The sequence below is a fragment of the Oenanthe melanoleuca genome, chromosome 6, assembly GCF_029582105.1.
Source record: "Oenanthe melanoleuca isolate GR-GAL-2019-014 chromosome 6, OMel1.0, whole genome shotgun sequence".
In the NCBI taxonomy this organism is placed as follows: Eukaryota; Metazoa; Chordata; class Aves; order Passeriformes; family Muscicapidae; genus Oenanthe; species Oenanthe melanoleuca.
Genome location: NC_079340.1, coordinates 17549109 through 17573174, shown reverse-complemented (window position 1 = coordinate 17573174; position 24066 = coordinate 17549109). Strand labels below are relative to the sequence as shown.

General features: G+C 43.3%; 1 protein-coding gene across 9 annotated transcripts in view; it reads left to right on the top strand.

Moving 5' to 3' along the window:
• ARHGAP22 (Rho GTPase activating protein 22) overlaps positions 1-24066 on the top strand; it is a 123211-nt gene that overhangs the window by 70160 nt on the left and 28985 nt on the right. For 3 of the 9 annotated variants that reach the window (XM_056494606.1, XM_056494605.1, XM_056494608.1), the window contains exon 2: positions 16886-16946. The exons of 1 other annotated variant lie outside the window; for it this stretch is intronic. In XM_056494606.1, the coding sequence (XP_056350581.1) occupies positions 16886-16946 (61 nt within the window). Of the gene's footprint in view, positions 1-16817; positions 16995-24066 lie in introns of those variants that run through there. 5 more of the 9 variants (XM_056494603.1, XM_056494601.1, XM_056494600.1 and 2 more) reach the window with 4 other exon arrangements.

The following is a 24066-nucleotide window of genomic DNA, read 5'->3' as shown; positions in this document are numbered from 1 at the left end:
TCACCTGTGTCTGCATTGCAGGGAGGGGCTGATGGTACAGCCAGGAGAGGGAAAGCTGGACCTTTAAGAGACATCTGAGGGATGCTCAGGGAACAGCAGCCAGTTGTACTTAGTCACTACCAACTGGAAAATTGTCAGCCAACTGAGCTGAGGGTGTTTCCTCTTGGAGCCTGTTCCTGCCAAAACCTACCTGATCTGTGAAATCCATCAGACTGTCCAGGATACCTCCTGAATCCTGAATCGGGCTGTCTGGCAGGGTGGGGATCCTGATTCCTTCTGGAGCCCTCTCTGCTGGGTGCTAGCCTTCCTCTTCTTGCTGCCAGGACAGTGTGGGAAGGGCAGTGCTAAAGCAGTGTGTGTCTGAGTGGGACATGCTGAGATAGCTGAGCTTCTCCTCAGTGTCAGTCTGTTGCTAATCTTGCTTTGAAGAGGCTGGACTCCTGACAGCTTTTCAGCCACTTCCCATCCAGTTACTTAAGGCAATCCCCTTTAACTCCCTTTCAGAAAGCACTTAATTTGCAGAGGGCTTTACTGCCATCTGAATAAGGACATCCTTCCCAGTAAGTAAATGTGGTTGTTCAAAGGCATTAAACGATTAGAGTGCCCTAGGCACAGCATCAAAAATGTGGTTGCATAAAAACTGTAGCAGCCACAGGCTCCAGTGGATCTGACCTTGCTGTTCTCTGTCTCTGAGCAGGGAAGGAGCAAACAACCAGGAGCTGTGGCATTAGTGTGTGATCTGTGGTCTCTTCCCACAGGTTCAGATGGTCTAGGGACAGCAGCTGGGCTGTGGACAAGCATGGCCAGAAATATTGATTGAATGGGAAACAAAACTGCTGGGTAAATGCTCCTGGTTCAGCCTTGAGGGGGTACTTGACCAGATTAATACAGGATGTGGTCAGCAGGGATGGGAACTGGAAAATGATTCTCCAAAGTCTTATAGCCTGAAATCCCAGAAAGTGCAGGATTTGTGTCTTAGCTCTTTTGTACCAGGTTGTGGCTGGAGCCTGTTTCTTTCCAAGTGAGATTTATTCTCACAATGTGCATTTTATCTCCTTACTAGTATTCCAGGCCAGGCCACACTGTGTTTTGAGTTAATTCTCTATTTGTTTTCGTGGAGGCTGCTGGAGTTTCCAGACATGCCTGAAATGGAACAGCCAAGCCAAAGTAGAGTGTTCTCTCTTGCTGTATATCCTTTGCTATGCAGACTGTTGGGCCCATGGAGACTCCCTCTAGGTCTCATTTGGTGATACAGCCTTACCCTACTCATACCCTCTGTTAAACATGCAGCAATGACAGATTTGGGATTCTAAAATTCCTTTCTTTTTCCTATTATCAGTTTTAACCTCCATCAAACTCCTATCAGTTAGATCCACACACACACCTTAAGTAAGGCATGAAAATATCTACTAACAGCAGCCTGTTGTTAAAACCTTCTGTTTTCTCATGTCTTTTTCCAATAATTTTTTGTTTTCTTTGGCAATTCCCTGAGCACTGGCTCAATACTATTCAAAACTGGGCTATAAAATGTTGTATAGTCATAATTGTCTCTGAGCTGGAAAGTCATTGTCAATTTTTCACTTATGTCTTCACTTCTAGTGGGCAAAAAAGGAAGTTTCAGCTTCAGGAAAACCTTTTTCACTTTAATTCAAAAGAATTTAATAATGCATGTTTTATTGCCAAGTGGTCCTTACTTTTCTGCAGCTGTAGATTTACAGGACTTCAAAGCTGGATGATTAAGGTGCAGTTTTAGTTTGTAGCCAGGCAAGCCAAACAATCTAAACTTCAAAGGAGGGGAGTGTTCTTTAATGTTGTGGGCTCAGCCTTTGTGTTCAGCAAATGGAACTGCTGGGGAAAATGCCATGTGCAGCAGACAAGTGATGTGGCTGACAGTCCTGGGAGGGGGTCTGCTGGTCTGCTGGCTGCTGCCTGAGAAGAGCAGCCCACACCCAGCAATCTCAGGATACTTGATGGCTGACAATTAGGTCAAGACTTTCTGCTTTGCTTTTGGTATTCTTAAACCTTTTCTCTCAGGGACCTCCAAGGCTGGTCATGCTGGAGGCAGGATTTGACCTGAGCTCTGCTACCTCCTCTGCTTCATTCTGTCTGTGCCTGATTGTTTTCTCCTCTGATGTGCTCGCAGGGTGGATGGTTTCACACACACTATGAAAGCTGAGAAAGGCTATCCTGGCAAAAAGAAGCATTCAATCCACACAGCACTGTGACTTGAGGACAATATGGTACAGGACTGGAAATGAGGATGCTCTGCATCCATGGCAGTCATGTTGGACAGGGGCCACTGCTATCTTGCTATTCTGATAGTACTTTGTGCAGTCAACACAAATATACATCTCCAGTTTGACACAGCAGGGTTAGAGGAGAGAAAAAAGGAGCTGGATAGATTAATCATTAGATGGACCTGGAAATTGTGATGGTATGTGGCTTTTCTTTCAACTCTGGAGCCCAAGCAATGTGACCTAACCCTTTGTGTTTTATTAAACCCCTTACTGCACTTACCTGGTGGATGCTCCATTTCAGAGAGGAGAACAAAAGCCTCATGATGAGGCAGAAAAGGACCTGGATAATTCTTACTTCTTGAACTGGTGTGTTATTTACTAGGACTGTTTCCTTGACTAGAACTCAGTCCTAGAGGTCCTTACAAATGAATTCATTCCATAGGTTTGGGATGCAGAGAGGTGCAGTCATGCAATGGTGATACCCCATGGTATCTGAGGTCAAAGCAAGGTGCTTGGGTGTAGAGGATGAGTTCACAGCCAGTCTGGATCCTGACTGTACACTTGACTGTTTTGAGTTGTTGGAGCCCCCAGGAAATGGTGTGCTGGACTCCATGGGCTAGGAGATATGAAAGGAGCTGGCAGGACACCACAGAGAAATGTCTCAGTAAATGACTTGCAAAGCCATGTGGCTCTGGTGCAAATCTCCCTCATCAGTATTAAAATCTGGGTGGAGCTGGGGCTTTATCCAGTCAAGATCTGGGCCACTGTCCCCCCAGGGCTCTGGGGCTCAGCAGCCAGAGGCCAGTGCTGCCCAGAATGGTGGTGCTCTGAGCTGGCCAACACTGGGCTGCTCTCAGTGACCCATGTACACACTGCTGAGGCAGTGGGGACCTCACCAGTTACAGCTCTGCAAGACTGGAGGTGCCAGGCAACCTCTGGAGCTGCTGAGAGAAGGAGCAGCTCTGTGAGACACAGAGCACTCCTAATTTCTGGTGTGGCTTTCCTGTTGAGAGCACTGCTTTGATGAGAACATGGCCTCCTTTCCTCTCCCATCCTGTGCTGGGAGAGCAATCCTCATGCTGTTCAGCATGTTTTCTTTCATTCTTTGCTTTCTGCTTTCTAGGGCTGGCACTGCCTTTGCAGTTCCACACACCCAACCCTCCAAACAGGATTCCTTGCTTTGTGAGAATGGATGTTTGATTAATCCAGAATGGGGTAGTTGTGTTTTTCATTCTGACTCTGCTAGCTGATGGCCAGTATCATACTGGAAATCACTGAGTGTCTCTGTATCTCAGTTCTCCACTGGTGGGTAGGAATTTCCCATTGTGGTATTCAAAGGATTTTTCTGGGTTTTTTTTTTTTGTTAAATACAGAGAAGGCATTTCTCTACTGATGCACAATATAACTTTGGAACGTAATTTCAGTCTCTGTGTCTGTTCTCCCAAAACACTAATGTTTAATTCCATGTGAAAAGCATATTCCAACAATGGAAAATATATATTTGTTTAAAAACTTCTTTTAATTTATTTGTTAATGGCTACAGCATACACTAAAATCACTTCTGTTTTCATATACTTGTCACAAGATTTGTTTGCAGTTACTGTTGTGTGACTATTCCATGTTTGAAAAAAGCCATCCAGGCTGTGTTGGATGTTTTTAATTGGGCAGAGCAGTAACAGAGCTTGACTAGATGAAGCTGATCTTAGGATAAGGAGTATGGTATAAAGAGTTCTTCTTACTGTTGGCTTCCTGAGAATCAGCCTTCCTCATGTTTAGACTCATAGACTGGACTAGAATATCTTCAAACAGGAGCATGTGAGGTTTACAAGTGCTTGACTGTGCACTTAGAAATGTGCTGCTTCATTATGATCATTGCAAGCATGTTATGCTTTCATGATTAGGTATCCAGATCACCTAACTGGTGATCTTAAATTAAACAAGGCAAGAGAGCTAAAACCTCTCTGGAAGGCTGGAGGAGCTGTGTCTCTTTGACAAGTGCTTGCAGATTTGCTTCAGAAACCATGGATTGAGTGTTCACTTCGAGGCAACTGGCAGAGACCAGACTTTGAAGACAATAGTTTATTGCTGTCTTGGGCTTCTGCTTCCACAGTATGAACCATTTAAATAAAGAACATGATACAATTGGACCTTCTGTATCTTTAATGCTAGAGCACTCAAACTGGCTGCAGTCACAAGCCATAAAAGCTTATAGCCTGTTATTTTCCCCTATGTTTTAGATTTGTATCCCCTTCTAGGGATATTCAAATTAGTCTGATTGCTTTTAATTGAAAAAATGTAGAAGGGAAAGGGAGCACTTGCTATGCTCTCCTCATTCCCTCTGTTACCTGACTGGGGCTCTGACAACTCATGAAGCCATCAGTAATTTTTTCCCCAGTTTTGCAGACCATTAGCCCAAACAGTTCTTTGATTTCTGAACCATGTCCTCCCAGCCCCCTGTGTGCCACAGCTTCACTGTAGATACATAATTCATTATCTGGAAAGCTGCTGTTTTAATGTAATATTAAACAGGCAGCAGCTCAGCAGGTGTCCCCAAGGTAGGGAAGGCAGCTTGCTGCTGGCAGCAGCTGCTGCCCTTAGGCTTATCAAGATTTCTTTGTTTTGAAACAGAAGCTGGAAGGCTTTTTAATACATGCCCTGTCATTGGCTGAGCAGGTCCTGGTTTCTGGCTGTTATTCTGCCTTCCACTACAAAGAGAAATCCTTATAACACACTCTGCAATGGCTGCATTCAGTTCTGTGCTCTCAAGAGAGGAGCAGGGTGAGCAGAGACAGGAGGCTCACAAGGCAGACATGTGTGCCCTGTTTCCTCCTTGCATTTTTCTTAGTGGACCAGCAGGGCTCAGTGAATCTGTGCCTCAGCCCAACTTATGTCAGCATTTTCAGAATGGGCTTTCTGCTTCTATAAGCATAAAAATACACAAATATATTGCCCATAGCGTGCATTCAAAATATTGAGGGTGATCTGCTGCTGCTCTCATGAAAGTTCTAGTTCTCTGTGACCTAAATCTGTGTAATTAGATTTAATTTGTGTTGTTAATAACACTGGCAGAATCAGCTCAAATGGCAATGCTGGCATTTCTATTCAAGTAGTATATCACAATGAGCATTGAAAAAGGCTTTTTTTGCCCTTTGGGATAAGAGCTTCATCTTCTGTGTTTGAACATCATAAAATATATTGATGGCTGGGTTCCCCCAGAATATGTGGGTCTTAAAATGGCCATGTGGAAACTGCATGTGCAGTGTTTCTTGCTCCAGAGATAACTGGGGTGTAGTCACAGAGTTTGGCTGCCCAGTGTGGTCATCCATGCAGTAAATATGCTCTTGCCCCAGGAGGAGTTGCTCTATTGCACTTGGTTGCTGTTCATACCTGTGTTAGACTCCAGGACTTTTGGGGCAGGTTCCTGTGAGCTGTAATGTCTCCTGAGCATTTGTCTCCTTTCTGTGCTCCTCCGTGGAAATCCTTGGAGTTTCCCTTGTTAGTAAAGAGACTCTTTCTAGGAACTGTGACCTAGCTCTGATCAGTCACCTTTGCTTGAAACATGGCAGACCTGTAAACTTTCAAATAGCATAGGATTGTTAGAGGATGTTTTGGAAACACAGTGTAGCCCTCAGTGGTGTCAGTGTGCTTTGCCAAGGGACTGTGAGTGCTGTAGAGTGGAGAGGAGGCTGCTGAGGTTTTCACATAAAGGATTTCCCTTCTGCCAGCTCACTGTTCTGCATGAAGACTATCAGGACAGAACATGCAGACTACAGTGCCTTGCAGATCTAGGAAGACCAGTGGAAGCTGAAGGATCTCTGTGGGAAGGTTGTCACTTCCCTGGGGTTTGCCCTAGCCCACGAGCACTGGGATGTCCAGGCAGGAAGGTGGCACAGCTCAGAAGCTGCTTTTGGAGAGATGGGCAGCATCAGCTCAGTGGCTGCTTGATGCTGGAGAACCTTCTGCTCTGTGGGAGTGGGAGCACAGCAATGCTCGAGGCAGTTCTGCTGTGCTGGATGAAAGTGTGGGGAGTCCCAAACCCTGAGCTGTGCTTCTGTGAGCACTCTGCCTGAGCTGTGATCTCCAAGGTTATGCACCTGAGCTTTGCTCCCTGCCCCTGCAGCTGTGTCAGCTTGTCAGATGAGACACTGCCTGTGATGGAGACACACAGCTCTCAGGATGGGTGCACTGGAAGGTACATCTGTATGGAATATTGGCAGTGAATGTGGCAAGACAGAACTTCCACTGGGAAATCCAGTCAGAAGCATTCTGTCAGCATTCCCTTGAACTTCAGTGGGAACAGGGCCACCAGCTGAAGACATTTCTCAGGATGAGCTGTTGTTTAGCTAACAGGCTTTTTCATTTCTTCTTTGAGTCTGATCTAAACCAGCATGTTTCTCAAAAGTGAGATTATATCAGCTAATAATTAACCACTTCAAAGCAGCTTCTGTAGGTGTTCTGATAATGCTGCTAACTGGGAGGAGCTTGTTCATTGCCAGTGAGTGGACAGAATTGGAATTGATGTTTCTAAGCATTGTTCCAGTAGCAGTTGTCCTAAAATACACATAATTGAGACCCAGTTTTTTGCATTGCCAGCCTGGAGTCCTTTAGCCATCCACAGTTGTTCTGAGTGGCTGCAGTGGCACAAGTGACAAGTGTGTACTTACTATTTTTCCCAAGGAGCATTGTTGTGACAGTGAAGGATGCTGTCTGCTACCCAGTCATGTTTAGAAGAGTTATTGATCACTCAGTGCATGGCCAGATACAGGAGACTGCTGTAAAACTGTTAGTCTGTGCAAACCATAACAAGGCTACAGACTTGGATCAGGATACCCCCGAGCCCTAAAGTTTGGATGTGGATCAGCAGCACTTCCATCTGCATTGTCTCATCATTAGTATTGGCAAGGGTTTCCTCAAACTTGTCAAGGTTTTGCCAAAGGCCTACAGTATATATGCTTTCACATTTCAGTCCTTTTTCTGTGTTAATGTGACAAATAGCTTCATTTTTTGTAAAAACAAAGTCTGCAACTGTTGAGTCCTTAATGATAGTCCATTAATTTGCTGCTGCCAAAACTGTGCTTGTAAAGCTTCAGTTACTTTACTAAAGAAGATAATAATGTTTGTAATTGGTTGGCTTGAATTTCTGCAGAACTCTGTATTCAGTCTACAGAGAATCAGAGTCTTTATAGGCTCAGCTAAAAGCTCTGGCATCTGCAGCCTGGGCTTCACCAGTGGATGGCTTCTTTTCCTTTCTCCTTAGCTCAAGGTTCAGAGCACTGCCTAAGATGGGAGACATGCAGTCTTTTAAAAATACAGTGAGGATGTCTTTGTTTTCATGGTGGATTAAGTGCAGGAGAAAGAAAAAAATATCTTATGAGAGGCAAGGTGGAAGGAGAAGGTGGTTGTAGAGCTCAGAAGGCATGAACCACTTCATTCCTGTCATGGAGCAGACCTGGCAAATGTTAGCACAACAGTTCAGAAAGAGTGCAGAAGTTGGATATTATCTCTCCAATATGAAATTATTAAAGAAAAATAAGAATTCACTGTTCTGATATTTATGGTAAGTAATTTCTTGTCAGAATATAACATTTTCCTCAACTTTTGTTTTTGGTGTGAGAGATTTGAAGAAATTTATGAGAATTAGAAAATTACTTGTGGTTGCATGGTAATGCATAAAAATTATCCAGTCATTTTCATTCAGATTTTTCAAAGCATAAAGTACCATCATCTTTGGTCAGGAAGGAATTTCCTCCCTTATAATAGCATGTAAACATAACCACAGTTGGAATATATAATTTGATACATTCTTCAGAAGTGTTGAGCACTTGCTGCTTTGGAGAACCATGTGGAACCATATGGCCTGTTTTGCATAGCTGTGCTACTATTTTCTGAGTCTTTCATACATACATTTGTAACTTCTTTTTTGTACCCTCAAATTAAGCTGCCTTAATTTAGATGCCTCCTGCAATGTGCCTTGCAGGGCCAGACACACAGCTCCTACCAGCTGGTTTAAATTGCCTCCTTGTGAGAGCATGGCTTCTGCTGGCCTGAGAAAAAAATTCATTTCCTCTCCTTTCAAATCAAAGGTTAGCACAGTGACTGTAGGCACATAGTCCAGGCAGTTCCACACAATCACCATAAAGGACTGAGCTCATTGTAGCTCTCTAGACCTGAAATACACTGAGGAAAGACAGTAAGGGTTAATTTTCTGGAGTGGAAGACAGGAGGGTAAGGGAAAGCAGCCTACTGTTGGTACAAGGATGTCTGCAGAATATGCTGGGGAAAAAAAAATTTTGCTCTCTCTCCTCATCCCCACTTGCCATCACCAGATCTTCTTCCATTAGAAAATTCTTTTCCCTCTTTTTTTCCCAGCACAGCTGTAGAGAGGGGTAGAAGTTGTCCTTTGTTATGCTAAGGCAGACTCATCCTGAGGTGAGCAGCTCCCTGGGGGCTGGTGGCATGCCAGACAGATTCTAAAGGAAAGGTTTGTGAGTTCTGGAGAACAAGTGTGTGCAAATGGAGGAAGCTGAACTACAGCTATGCCTGGGCTCCCAGCACTTTCACATTCTTTTCCATTAGGAGCTCTGGCAAGGAAAACAGCATTAGCATTGACAGAGGCATCACTACACCCTAAATTTGTGTGCTTTGTCAGCAGGCACTGCTGTAGGAGGCAGTGAATGTGCCCTGCACAGTGAGAGCTCCTCATAAGGAGCCTCTGTTATGATGCAGGCTTTGAATGGAACATGCTCCATCTCCACAGTAACCTCCTATCAGGAACATTCTTTGAGCCAAGAGCCAGAAGGGTTTAGAGTAGTCTAACTCCTGAGGCATCTTTGGACATGATTGGGATATTGGTCCTCTGGAATTCACACTTGGGATGAAACATGCAAGTCACAACAAAGGTGAAGTGGTGTAGCTCCTTGAAACTGCTGATATAGTAGTTGTTTCTCATGTCAATCATTGTTGATTGACTCCTCTTTGTGACCCTCCTTGCTGGCCTCCCAATCTAGCTGTGACCATGCTGGAAAGTTTTCATCCCTTGCTGCTAGCTAGTAGAAGCTGACACCAAAGCAGTCAAAATGCAGCTTGTTCATAGGGATACTGTACGGCATTGGGGGCAATTTCACAAGCTCCTGAAACCTCTGTATTTGGGGAGGCAGTGTGATCATTGTTGATGTCTGTTCCCTTTATGGAGCAAAGTGATTGTGGGCAGAGGGTGGAGAGATTGGTGCCTGAGCTGTGCTGGTACAAGGGAGATGCTGCAACCTTGAAAAAAAAAAAAGTACTTAGTTGCATGTTATGCCTGGGCTCATCTGAACTCTGAATATTGGGCTGCTGCAGTAGAAGTGGCCTTTCCTCCACTGTGAAGTCACTTCAGCCAAACTAAGCTGTACTTCATGACCACAGAGAGCAGCACATCTCAGGCAGCACAGAAGTCTCTTCTCTGAAATTGTCTCTTCTCAAATAACTGAAAGCAGGGAGATGTGAGAGCATGGGTGTACAAGTACCACAAATATGTTTTTAGTGCCAGAAGTATAACTTAAAAATGACTGAGTCTTTTTGACTAAACTTTGAGAAGTTCAGACAAGGGCAGATGAAGCATTTTAAGGAAAAATCAGCTCAATTGGACTCAAACATCACACAGCACTGAACTCATGTAAGCAGGTTTTATGAGCAGAAGTTCAAGGTGAATCTTGTGTGCAATTCTACTTGCTTGTTCTTGAAGAGCACTTGAAATTATTTTTCTTCCTTCCTCTTATCTTGCATTTTTTTTCCTGCTTGCTATGGTTCCTGGAGTGTGACATCACTTGCTAGCATTTGGCCTACCTGGAATATGGGGTTTGTTTATTTCCAAAGTATTGCTTTGTTTGAAGTGGTTGGTAGTCTTAAACAGTTCTTCACTTTAATTAATAGATAAAAGTCTAGAGTAATAAGGTCACATGCATTATCAAGAAAGACATCTCCAGGCAGGAGAGTCAAGCTAGCCAGACACTGGTTTTAGGTATAACAGGCCAAAGATTTAGTTTAATCTTCATTTTTTCATATAGTTTTAGCAATCCTACACTTGATCCTGACAGCTGACACAGATCACTAGCCTTAGGTTCATAAGGGTTTTCTGTAGTCCATGTACTAGTACAGAGAAGCTTTATTAGTGACTCTGTTCATGTTAAATCTTGTCAGATGTTTTTGCATAAGAAACCACAGTTCTGAGGTCTCATCCCTTTGTTGGTGCATTTTTAAAGCAGTTTAATGGCTCCTGAAACCACAGAAGGCATGGGAGGGGAGAAGAGATCACAGGGCTGTTGGATTGCTTAATAGATGGCAGCGGCTTTGGAGTGTTTGCCTGCTTTTGCTTTATTCTCTGCAATGAGGTCTAAGGTGCAGTATCAAAAAACCATTTACAGACTCATCAAAAGCCTCTGCAGTGATTTAGACTTGGAAAATTTTATCAACTTCTACTCGTAATTACCACGGAACTTGGTGAAATAAAAAGTGCTTAAGGAAATTAGGCATTTAATATTTGACTGAGAAGTCAATGAGATTTTAGTGCATGCTTGTAAACCCTGCCCTAAGAAAATGTGAACTGTGTCAGTTTGAGCTGAACTTCCTCATAACAATAAAAGGTATTTAAGATTTCCTTTTTCTCATTGCCACAACCTAATGAATATTGAATGTTAAAATCCCCCTCAGCTGCTTCCAAACTGTGGAAATGAAACACCTTTCACCTACAAAGGTGCCTATTTCTATAGGAAAAAATGCCATTATGTTCTCCATTGGAGCTGTGACACCATTAATGTATTTTGATTCAAAGCTTGTTTCTTTCATTTTCACTCCAAGTGATAATAAATTCTTGTGCCTTGTTTTTTCTTAGTTTTGTATGCCTTTTAAAATACAATAATGCATTTACTCAGCTCCAAATCATCTTCCAACTCATATATTCCATATTTAGATAGATGGGTGGGTGGGGATAGATGGACAGATACAAACAAAAAAATCATGGCAAGCACACATCACTATTTACTGTACTGTTTAATTCCTCTCAGATCATAACCATGCTGGGAAACCCCCAGTTTTCCTTGCTTTTATTTCACTCCTTGACTACTTCAGATTTTGCTTGCTGTTTTTTCTGCTCTCAGGCAGCCTAAATGGACTATTTAAAGATGAGTTTCATATTCACAGCAAATTTCCCTTTCTATTGAAGAATAATTCAGGGGGGAAAAAAAAAGAGAAAAAGAAAAAAAAAGCAGAGGTGTTTAAACTGATGCTGGTGGCAAGTTAACCCAGGATTCAGATGTAATAGGGTCTATCTCCAGCATTCAGGCTCTTGAAAACCTTTGGTTGGGGTGGAAAATGATCAGAGTAGCTGGAATCAAAGGTAAGAAGACTGAAGGAAAGGAATTAGGTTTCAAGTGTCAACTCAAAGCATTCTTAATGAACTTTTGCTTATTCATTGATATTTCTTTTGTCTCTTGATCCAAAGATCAAGACTGGTTTTCTTTGATATTTTTTTTCCTGCTGTGCAAAGAAAAATTCCCTCTAACAGAGCTGCCCTTATTCTTGACAGAATTCATCCCCTCATTTTTCACCTTCTTTCATTATCTGGGTGATCTTTGAGCCCCAAATTCTGATACTCACCTTGAAGTCAATCATAAAACCTGGTCAGGGAAGATGAATCATTGCAATTGTTCTTGTCAGCAGTGAGAGGTGGTTTTTGACCATTTGTCAAGGTCTTTGCTGCTGCTTGTCTGCAGTCTGAGGTTTCCTGTCCCTACTTGCTGCAGCACTGGGGGCAGGCACGTCAGCTGGACCTTGTGTTTGCCTCCAGCCTCCCTTCCCCAGCTGGATCTCACCTTCCTGAACCACCACACTGCTGTCCACACCAAAGCAGGGCAAACAAGCATGCCATGTGTGCACACACACAGGTTACTGCCACGTGTGACTGCTCAGCAGGCTCCTGTAAGGACAGTGCACATCAGTGAGAAGGATGTAGGAAATGGGTGGAAGGGAGGTGGAAGTAAAAGAAGGTACTTAAGCAAAGAAAGAAGCTGCCAGCTTCAGAACCCAACAGCAGCTTTGCTTGAGAATGTAAAAGTTCCTCCTTTTACATGCAATGAGATAGTCTCATCTCCCATGCAGAAGTCCTGGCCTGTTCTCCTCGATTTCTGCTCCATACAGACAAAGGGGATCTAAGGCTTGGCTTCATGAGTGATCCTAAGAAGGTTAAGCTTGAGTGAATGAGGCTCAAGGCAAACAAAAAATTCTAGCTCTTCCTCATTGGAAAGAGCTGCATAAAGGCAGAGATGCAGCCTGTCTGTTGCAGGTTCTTTGGGCAGGACAAGTAAATGTAACAAAATGATTCCTTGTGTTCTGCACATTCCAGTCAATGCTTACCTAAGAGTGGTCAAAAAAAGAATTTTCAGTAAACATGGTCTTGAAGAGTAGACTGACTCCTGCTGCTGATGCAGGACCCCATCTCACCTCTAGCAAGATTTAGTCCCGGTGCTTTTGCATTTAACCTTCCTTTTTGGGGGCATGGGGGAAAGCTGAAAGAAGGAGGTGGACATTACTCTGAGGTGCCTGCTGCCATTAGCAGGTCATGGCTCCCAGGCCATTGAAATGAAGAAACTGTGAGTGGAGGCAGAGGAGAGCAGTTCTGCCAGCTGGGGTTAGCCTGCTCCTGGAGAGAGAGCATCTGTGCACTGCACTGAGCTAAACTGCTGCCCCCAGGCAAGGATACCTCCCAGGGAATGTGAAGCACTTTGACAAAGGTGCCCTGGGACAGCAGCCAAGCCAGCTGGGACCTGCAGCCTTTTGGATGGGGAGCACAAACCAAACAAATCCCTTAATCCTTCTGGGCTCTTACATTTACTGCATGTGTGACATTTTGCCATCACCTTTCCCACTCCCAGTTGTTTGGTTTCTGTGTGCCTGGATGAGAGGCAAACAGAGCTGCCACCTTGCTTCATGGGTAAGGATGAAATCCATCTTGTCCAGCACACACTGGAAATCTGCAGCAGGAATGAATACAGGATCCCCTGGTCACAGGCTAAAGCTAAAGCAGATGGACTGTCCATCCCCAAAGTTCAGACCCCTGTTCCTGCCACATCTTTTGAGATACTTGCACTCTGTTTGTGCTTGCAGACAGTTTTATTTTGTCTCTGGTCTGGAGATGAAAGTAGCTTTGAGCAAAAGGACTGGAATGTCTGCCCATGGCAATCCTGAGCTATGCAGGGTTTGTCTCTGAGGCCCAGTCTTGTTTATATAGAAGCTTAATTAAAGATGAGTGAGAAATTCTGTTCAGGGGTATGAAAACCCGTGTCTGTGTTTAAATCATTAACAGAGTGTTCTTCCCCATCATGGTGCTGAGTACAGATGCCCTGTTTGATTCACACAATAAAAGTAGAGCTTGTGTGCTTCAGGGTTAGAGTTGATGTTAAACTCCAGTAAGGGCTGGAGCTCCCTTAGTGGCAGAGAAGTGAATTCACTAGCTCAATATGAACTTCATCCTGCTGTGAGAGGAAAAACTAAAATTTTCTTTCCAAGTTTTTCTGGGCATAAAGCTTTGAAATTGTCTTCCTAAAACAATTCCTAAAGTCTGGTGTGTTTGAATTGATAGTGTTGTGTTTTCAGTTCAAACCTGAAATCCATGCTAGGATCCTGGTTTGTGTCTGAGCCCATAGAAGAAACCCTCTGTGAATTTCAGGTAAAATTCTAGACTTCTAAGAAGTTTCTGGTGATGTTGTTTCCTTGGGCTGTTTGTTTGTTCATTTATTTGTGAAGGTTGTTGGGTTGTTTGTTGTTTTTTAAGAAGATCTAGGTGTTTGAATTTGGCTGTTTCTCTTTCTTGTGACTGAAAAACTTGTTGAATGTCACAGCAATGTTGAGAGACGTGTCTGAACTCTGTCTTTTAGTAACCCCTAATTTTGCTGCTTGATGCCTCAAGGATGTAGTGAAAGGAACCAGCCAAGTGTACAAAGAAATATGAGTAAAATGTTATTAAAAAAGAAAAAATGTTTACAGGTGGGTCTCCATGCTCTCCACTGCATTGTCACATCATATTAACATTAGAAGCAATTCTGAAGTGCTCATTATTATTTTTATAATTATTTCTAAGCTGCCCTTTTTGTGGAGTTGCCTTCATTTGCTTGTACTTAAATGTCTAGTCACTACTGACTCTCCCACAGGCAGATTGGAGGGCCATGACCTCGCTCCTATTTAAGTTTCAGTGGGGAAAGCCAAATATGGAGGAGCTATATGTATTCTTTGGCAGAATCTCAGGTCTGATTTTTTCCCATCCAGATTTTGCTTTTTGCAGACTCAAATAGAAGTATAAATGTTTTGGTCCCCCCCTTCCCCAAATGTTTGCATGAAAACTGTCTGTGAAGGTTTAGAAAGCAGCTGGCTGTCCAAAGTAACATCTTAGGGGCAGGGGATTTGCAGTCAGGTCCCTCTGGTGCAGTGATTCCTTGATGCCAGTTTTGTAGAAGTCCAGTGAGTCATCTTCATCCTCTGCTTATTGTGCTTCTTATGGCAATCTTTGTATGGGTTAGTGCAGCTAATTCCACTAAATTTACAGTTTGTGATTAATTCTGAGGCAAACTTCTGCTCTCTTCTTGCCCTTCATGGCTTGGATGGGCAAGATCTCAGCAGATCTCTTTAAACTTAAGAACAAGGTGTATTTTTACCTTGGCCAAACTCAGCTGTTTGCTGTTGGTGGGACCCATACAGTAAATGTCTTCTTGAGTCTGTTTCATTCCTTTAAAGAACACTGGCCTAGCTTGGGCTCAGGCCATCCATCTGCCAAATGCCACATCCTGAAACACATTTCTGATGTGTATTGAGGGCTGTGGAAAGCCTTTTTTAATCATGTCTCCTATGAAACCTTTGATTGTGAAAAAGGGAGTGTCAGTAGCTCTGCTGGGTAAGGTGTAAGAATTAGACTTCACAGCTCTGCTTTCACCAGGGCTGAGGATTTTGGTAGAAAAGATTTGGGCAGTGACAGGAATTTCACAGACTGCAGTTTCCTGCTCAGGCAGTTCTGCATGCAGAGGATGAAGTATGTTATCCTTGCAGAGGAATGTGGTGGGACATTGATCTGTTCAGATGCCTGCATCCTATCCTTGAGCTAGAGAGCTGCTCTCTTTTTATACCTTAAGGTATATAAATAATTCAGTATATTAAAAATTGAGAGACTGTCCAAGAGGATTTGAGCACATGTGGGGAAAAAACATCATGGCTTTTGTTTCTTAAGCTGCACAACTAGTCCCTGGTGGCTGTTGTTTCTGCCCTTTACTGAAAGCTGCCTCCATTTCCCAGTTTAGTGAATTGCTTCTCGGAGAACCACAGAATACTTCCCAACACATCTCACTTTACCACTCCTGCTTTGCAAATCAGTAAATGTTCTGTGAGTGTGTCAAGGCAAGAAAACAATTAATAGCAAGAAAATGTACTTCCTTGGCTTGCAGGCAGCTCCCAGCTTGCTTCTCTCCCCAGATTAGCCAGGATTTAAGAAGCACATGTTGTGTGTGTGCTAAATCAGCTCTGCAGGAACCACAGCATCCCATCATCCTGCTCTTATCTCTGAGTCCCACGGGCAGGCAGGCTCAGCTGCTCAGCACAGGCTGGCAGCTTTAGCTTTGCCAGTAGGTGCTGAAAGCCAGGCAAGTGTGGAAATGGCAGTGACACACAGCTCAGATGTTATCTCTGCAGCAAAGCCAAAGGCAGTTTCCATGGTGATGGAGAAGCTCCAGGCCACTGGGGATGCAGCTGCTGAATTGGACAGCATCAGCAGCCTTTTCATACAGAGGCTGCTCTAATAAAGCCTTTATGTGTTTGTGGCACTCACTTGGTTGTATCCAGCTCTGGAACATAAAATAAAGGATGAGGGGAAGATGTCAATTTTTGGAATGAGTGCTGACCTAAAAAAGAAACAGGAAAAGCAGGGTCAAAATGTTTCAAGTATTGGAGTATCCACAAGGGACAGTTTTTTGGGACATCCTGAGAATTTAATATTCTGGTCAGTGCTTTTCGAGATGTTGCACACCAGCATTAATAGCTCCTAAAGTTTTTACATCAAGTGGAAGAGCCAGAATCATATCCCCAGCTCTTAACTTTCTTCTGAATTGGATCCAAAACCAGAATGGGTCTCTTTCTCTGTAGAGATTTTAAATATCCCAGAGACTTGGGGAAAGTGGACTTCAACATCTGAAGCATTTTGAAATGTTGTGTACTTCACTTGGTCCCTCTTTTTGGGCAAAAATCTCTCAATACCAAAGCACAGGTATGTGGAATTAATGTCTTACTATAGAGTCATGGCCTGTGCTTTCACTTTTCTTACTGCTGAGACAGCAGATACATCATCTCCAGGTTTCCCACACTGGAAATGCATGTTTTGCACTTCTGCTTTGATCTTCTATCAGCCTGTGCTCTGTGGGTGCTGCAGCACATCAGCAGGAAATGTCTGTAAAGCTGCTCAATTAAAATAATAATTTGATTATTTTAACAGAGATTTTTGGCAGTGTTAAACTTTGGTTGCTCTCTTCTGAACTGGATGCTAAAAGAGATTTGTGTTCTGTCTTTCAGGTGGTGCAGGGGACCGGGAAAAGATGCCTGTCAATCATGAGGCTTTCCTGCTCATGGCTAATTCCCAGAATGAAATGGAAGATTGGGTGAAAGCCATCCGACGGGTTATATGGGCTCCATTTGGTGGAGGTATTGCAAATAGCTCACATGCACATAAATTAAAACATTTGCCTCAAGGTAAAACATATTCTTGTGATACTAGGATATGTGTAACACTGTAAAATCACTGAGATGTCTAGATAAGCTCTTGATTGTCTGAAGTGTTTTGAAGCAAGGGATGGGGTTGATTTTTTAATTTATATATATATATATATATTTTTTTTTTTTTTTTTTTTTTTTGCTAGAGGATGGACAGGAATGAAAGGGGAGTGGACATCACAGTGTATAACTGTCTCAAAAATGGGTGGTATTAACAAATACACCACTATTGGTCAGTATTCAGCTTGTTACAGCAAAATATTCTGTGGACCTTATGGGAATGAAGGATTCTGTCCAGTTATCTCAGTTTTCTTCCATAAGGGCAGATGCCCATCTTGAACATCCACACAACCAGAAACAGTAAAAGTTTAATTAAGTTAATGTAGGGCCCAGCTGAGGAGGCAAAGCTTCCACTGGCTTCAGTGGGGTGCAGCCTGAGGAAGAACAGGGTCAGGCTGAGTGAACACCTACAGGGTAATACAGCTGTTGATAACCCCTGTAGTTAAACTGAACACAACATCCTGACTTTCACTGTTGATATTATACCAAATCTTTGAATTCTCAAGTCAGTAGATTAGATAGGAGTTGTTTTTCTGGTTTAGCATAGAACAAGGACTCACAGATGTTTTCTTCTGGGTTTGGTGTTGGTGGCAGCAGCCTCAAGCCTGGTGCAGGTACTGTGCTTTGAAGTGATGGGTGCTACTGATGGAGTTCATGCAAATAGTGGTATCAAAAGATAGTGCTGTCAACCTCTTTTGAGAGGAACAGATAAAAAAGGGTCAGATAAGGGTTAGGTAATACAACTACTCTTGCTGAAATGAAGTTAGTAGTTTTCCTGGATCTAGGAGGGAAAAAGTGACCTTGATGTACTAGACCTAGTGTTTGTTAGTCAGTTTTGTCCTGGGTTTGGTTTTGGGTTGGTTGGTTTTGTTTTGGTTTGGTTTTGGTTTGTTGTTTTTTTTTGTTTGTTTGTTTCAAGTGACTCTTGGAATTTGGAGTCTCTGGGCAGCAGCACTTAGTTTGTCTGGAGGAGATACAATCTCTACTGATGCAATTCTTTCCAAGGTCCTTCTTTCACTTAGCAGAGAGGTGTAGGTACAAAAGCTTGTGTCTGATCTGAGGTTACATGTGATGCTGTTGTGCTGTGGGCAGAAAAAGCCCACTTTGCTAGTAGAAAACTGTTCTACCAGAATTTCTCCTCAAACTTGAGTATGTGCTTCTCTTGCTCACCTTCTGAATTCCAGACCACAGGAGGTCAGGTCCTCCATCCAAAGCCTCAGAATCTCAGAGCAGGCGTATTTCTGTAGCCATTTGTAGTTGACCTTATGGTGTGTATTTTACAACTTTGCACTGTACATTCAAGAAATACTGTAGGGAAAAAGGAGACATTCAGTCATGATAAATGGTGCACTCTTAGCAATAGCCATCTTTAGGGCATGATATTGCAAGCACAACTGGTATCAGTGCAAATTTGGCTTCATGTTTTGTTTGTGTTTTTTTGGTCACTTGAAGTAATTTCAAGACAAACATGTTTAGGTATTAAAGTAATAAATAATTAAAAATCCTAATATTTTAAATACAGAAACATGGGAATGGCATAAAGGTAGTGATGGATTTCCTTTTTTAATTTGGTTGCTTCTTTATTGGGCTAATATTGTCCTAATGAATTGGCTACATTTCTTAACCTTTGAATTTCTCTGCAGAGAGGTCAGGTAATATTTTGGTCTTTTCTTTAAGTGAGGCAGATACTCTTCCATTGATTCCAGGAACTGGAGCTTTATGAGGCATCAAAAACCATAAGATGAAATAATGAGAATGGGGAGATTAGAGCAGTGCAAGGGGGAATACAGCAGCTTCTGTTGGTTGCTGTTTTCACATCCTGCAGACTTGATCTGGTTCAGTGATCAAAGTCAGCAAAGGCTGCTTTGGCTGTTGGTGAGAGGAGCTCAAGCACTGGTGTTTGCAGAGCTGGAAAGAACTGCAGTTGTGTATCAATGTTTTTTCTCTGTCTGTGGATAAAAACTGGCTGAGGACGTGGGCACATGCTGGGCATCAGTCTAGCCTGAGCTCCCTGCCCTAATACTGAACTGCAAGAGCCCAAAGCTGGCTTGACTCTGGCAGCTTTGTGTCTGAGCTGCAGTGGCAGCTGCTGTCAGGAGTGATCTTCTGCCCCCAGTAACCATGTGCTGCACCACTCCATTCTGCTGCTGCTGGAGGGGAGGAGCTGTGCAGGAGGAAACGACCTGGCAGGAAATGAAAGGGGAGAGGATTCATTTGTAGGGAGATTGATTCCTTGGCCCTGCTAACCATGCAGCTGCTCCACCAGTAATTCCAGCACAACGTGGGCAATGGGGAGATGTGATGGGGTGGAGAGGGGCAGGCTTCTTCATTCTGACTGCAACCCACACATAAATTGGCTTGAAGAAGCCATCCTCAGTTTCTTTGCACTTCAGAAAGGATGTACAGGAATGCCAAAAATGGGAAACAGTAAAGATAGTAAAACCATTGTTCCCAAATGTTTTTTGCCAGTTTGGGGAAATAAATCAAACTTACACCTTCTCCATCATAATCAGAGCAGGACAGTCTCTCTGAGTGAAATTCCAGCTTAACTCAAATGTGGGAGGACAATAAACATAGCTGTCTCTGTTTTAATGGAATAATTCGGACTCTGCTTTGCCACCACCACTAATTTGAGAGCCAAATCTTATCTATCAACACTTTTTAATATGTTAAGCTAACGGGAGGAGTTAAAAAGCAGGCTTTATTATTAATATGCAAATATCCAGCCCTGGAGAAGGTTGATATGGTGTAAAATGAATTATGCTAAGATAAAAGGAGAGGCTTAACCACACTTTAATCTTTGCTGATGCATTTAAGAAACATAAATAAAAAAAGGTTGAGGGTACCTTCTTATGTGTTGATGCAGGCATATGAACTGTGCTTAAAGGTGAACAGCAAAGGCTTCTTAAAATAAAACAGAAAACTCCCCAAAGCTGTTGAGGATCACAAATTACTGATAGAAGACACAGTCAGGTTTAAAAGTCATATGGAATGTGTTCTTTGAAATATGCTTCAAATGTGGCTTAAAATAAAATCATAGAGTTCCTAAGTCTTTTGAAGAGGAGCTGTCTTGTTTATAGAGAAAATAATCTCTAACAAGTTTCCTTGAGTTTTAGGCTCCTGAATTCTTGAGTCTAGTACATCTCATTTAGAGCAGAAGATTTTGTAAAATGAGATTTGAGAGAACTCAATGCATTTTGGTTGCCAAGTTTGTCACAGTGACTTGATAAAAGTGAGTTTTGGAGCACATTCTGATGGAGGCTGATTGAAACTGTATTCCATGATCCTTCTTACCTCTATGACAAATTTTTCTCCACGTTTACAGCACTAAAAGCTGATCTGGAGAGTCCCTCTGTGTCCTACAGTCGTGCTGCTCAGTGGTTGCTCTCTAAAGTGAAGTGCTTGTAGCAGTGACACAGTGCTAAATCAAAGGGTTTGTGGCCATAGGATGGGTGAGAGTGACCTTGCTCTTGCCCTCCCAAACTGGATGCACTGGAAGTGTTTGATGCAGCTGGGGACAGAGGACACTTGGTCTGTACAAGTGGTGGGGACTGTACTTCTGGTCTGAGGAGGTACAGCCACTGCAAGGAAATTCCTTTTTTTGCACCTTCCTCGTTCCTGTCTTACATCAGCTGTAAAACAGAGTTAGTCTGGCCATGAGATACAAACCCAAAGCTTTTTGGTGCCTGAGTTGAGTGCCAGGTGGCATAATTCTCTCACAGCCCAGCACACAGCCAGCCCAGCACAGGGACAGAATCATTCTGTGTTAATCTTGATTTATGTTTGTGTTTGTTTTCTTCTGTTTATATATTCTGTCTTGCCATGAGCAGTTCCTCACTTCTCTGCCAGAAATACATGTCTCAGCCTCTTTCTTTTTCCATTACTGTATCCTAATTTCTCCTCCTCTTCATCCCAAGCTTTCATCAGTTACTTGTGATGGAGGGGAGGTGAAGCAGTTGGAAGGGATGTGTTTCCCTTAGGCAAACATGAAGAGTTTTACCCTGTGACAAAGTAATTATTTTGCCAGAGCTTCATGAATAGTTTTTCTTCTCAGGAGGAACAGTCACTGGTGGGGTCTGAAGAAATGTCCACTGAGGAAGCTGTGCTACTGTCATTAATTCCAGACATCTCTCCCATATAGATCAACCATGATGTGTGGATTCTTATTCTTTTGCCAGCAAACAGTGCAGAGAATGGGGTTTTTTGGGGACCAGGGCTCTGTAAAATTATGTCTTGTATTAGGAGAGAGCTAAAAGATGCAGGACGGGGTGTCTGAGGTGCAATTTAATTCCTGGCTCAGTGTCCTTATGGGTAATGGAAGACTAGCCCTGCATAGGGCTAATTAGGTATCCTGCTTTAGATGAGTAAATGTCTTTGAGATAACATCTGCTTGAGAGCAAACATGACTGTTTTGAAGGTCAGATATTGATATTAAATGCATATCCACCAGGATGCCAGACTATTTAGGAGCTAGGATATAACATTAAGTTTTGGGAATGTTGAGTTTTATTTTTAATGCCTGTAAGATGTGAATTTTCCAGTATGAGCAGCAAAAACCTAGAGCCATGTCAGTGAATTTAAGATGCTAAAATTCCACTGAAGAGGTATTGAAGAGGAGGAGGGAGGTGGCTTCTGTTGTTTCTATTATTGTTATTCTGCCCAGTATGAAGGCAGAGAGGTGATTTGTACTCCCTGTCTTGTTTGTGGGCTCCTGCAGGAATCCTCTGTAGGATTCCTGACTGGGTCAGGAGGAGCTGCTCCAGGAGGTGTCAGGGTGGGCCCCCCAGGTGAGGGGGAGTGGCACTGGTGTTTGTTGTGCCTGATACCTGCTGCTATCTGTGCACACAGATAGCTGGCGCCTGCTGCAGCTTATCAGTGTTTGCTAAGGCTGGGAGATGGGCCCAGCCAGGGAAGAGGAAGAGGAAGATGATGGGGATGAGGTGAGGCCTCTAGGGGATGCCTGAGCCCTCTCAGATGAGAGGAGATGCTGGGTTAGCCTTTCCCCCAGGCAAAAGTGTCACAAATGGTACACCTGTAGATATGGAAACTAAGGTACAGCAACCAAGTAAGCTGGGAGTGGATCTTGCTGCCAGAACTGTTTACAACAGAGAATGTTTTAAGATCTGTTTCTGAGACCAGATTAAGTTCTTTTTTTCCCTAATGTATCTCTGTCAGATGTAACTGGGGCTTCTATACTGCTTTATGACCAACATATTATATTATCATGTTACAGCCTTGAGGTAGGAAAGGCAATTGTCCTCATTTTTTGTAAGGAGGGATCTGAAATATTGAGCAATCAGATAGCTCCCTGAGGTGCCAATGGCTATCTGTAAAAGAACCACTCTGACATCATTCTGCATGACTGGCATCGTTCTGCAAGGCACATGGAAAGAGTGCACCCATGGACCTTCACTGTAGGCATTTGTTTGGGAGATGCCATGGGATATGATGCTGGAGAGAAGAGGGGATCAGGGGCTTTTGTGGATTTTCAAGTATTACTTGTTTCAGTCTCAAGAACAGTCCTCTTGTGCAAGAAACCAAGCAAAGGTTGGCAGAGGTTGCATGGTTGAACAAGATGCTTGTTACAAAGCTCATCAGCTAAAAAGGAAGCACAGAAGTGGAAGCAGGTGACCTAAGAGGAGGAATACAGAGAAATTCCTGAGCATGCAGGAGTGGACTTGGGAAGGCTAAAGCAATCTGGAGCTGAATGTGGCAAGGGATGTGAAGGGCAGTGCTGGGCCAGTGCTGTTTAACAGCTTTGTCAATGACCTGGATAATGGGACAGAGGCCACCCTCAGCAAGCTTGCAGATGATATTGGGAGGACTGATTGGTGCATCAGATGATCTGGGTCTCACCAGGGTGAAGAAAGGAGTGAACAGGAACCTGATGAAGTTCAAAGAGTAATTCAAAGTCCTGCACCAGCACACTCATGGGGAGCTCACTGACTGGAAAACATCTTTGCAGAGAACTGGGATGCTCTTGGACAAGTTGAACACGAGCCAGCAATGCACTCTTGTGGCCAGCAAATTCCTGGGCTGCTTCAGGGAGGTGAGCCTTCACCTCAGCACCAGAAATTCAACATCTTTTGTGTTTTGTCCTGTTCTGGTCTGCCTGGGACAAGAAGGCCATGGGATCACTGGAGTGAGTCAAGTGAAAGGCCACTAAAATGATTAAAGGATTATGCAAGAAAAGGCCAAGAGAAGCTGAGGAGGCTTGGATTGTTTAGCCTGAAGAAGAGAAGGGTCAGAGTGGTTCTTGTGTATAGTGTGTAGAAATATTGGTGTATAGTGTGTAGAAATAATTGATGGAAGGGTGTAAAACTAGAATCAAAACTAAAGCATGGCAAGATGTTCTTTACTGACTTTTAAAGATCTTACCTCTAGAAGCCAGACCCTGCTCCCCTGCTCCTTGCATGTATTTCACCTCTGAAGCTGCTGGCTCAAGGCTCCCAGTGACACCCAGTGCCAGTGCCCAGCTGGTCTGCATGCAGTACTTGGTCATCCAGAGCAGAACTGGGTGTCCTTGGAGTGCTGTGCCAGGGCTCCTCAGAGGGCAAGTCCCCACTTTCAAGAAGCCCTGGTTTCAAAAGCAGGCATGAGTTCAGTATTCCAGCACTATCCCTGGCTGTCAGTAGCCAGCTTAGCTCCAGTGGCTTCTGAAGGGTGATGCAGCTTGGCATCAGGTGAAAGAATTTCTAGTCATTTGTCTTTTACCATGGGCAGTCTGGGGCACCAAAAAGCAGGGACCCTGAGCTGGGGAAGCTTCTCAGTGCCTCAGTTCATCCAGAGAGCAGAGAGAGGAAAAACTACAAACAGAAATCACCTCTGTTACATTTGCAGGTGAGCAGGGTAAAGCTTTTAATGGGATTTCCTTGATGGAACTTCTCTTGGTTGGGAAATGCTGATTTGACAAAATAAATCATTATATGGGTATGTTTTCATTTGAATGAAACTTGTGCTAGGAAAAGGTTCTTAAAGCTCAGGGTAGAAT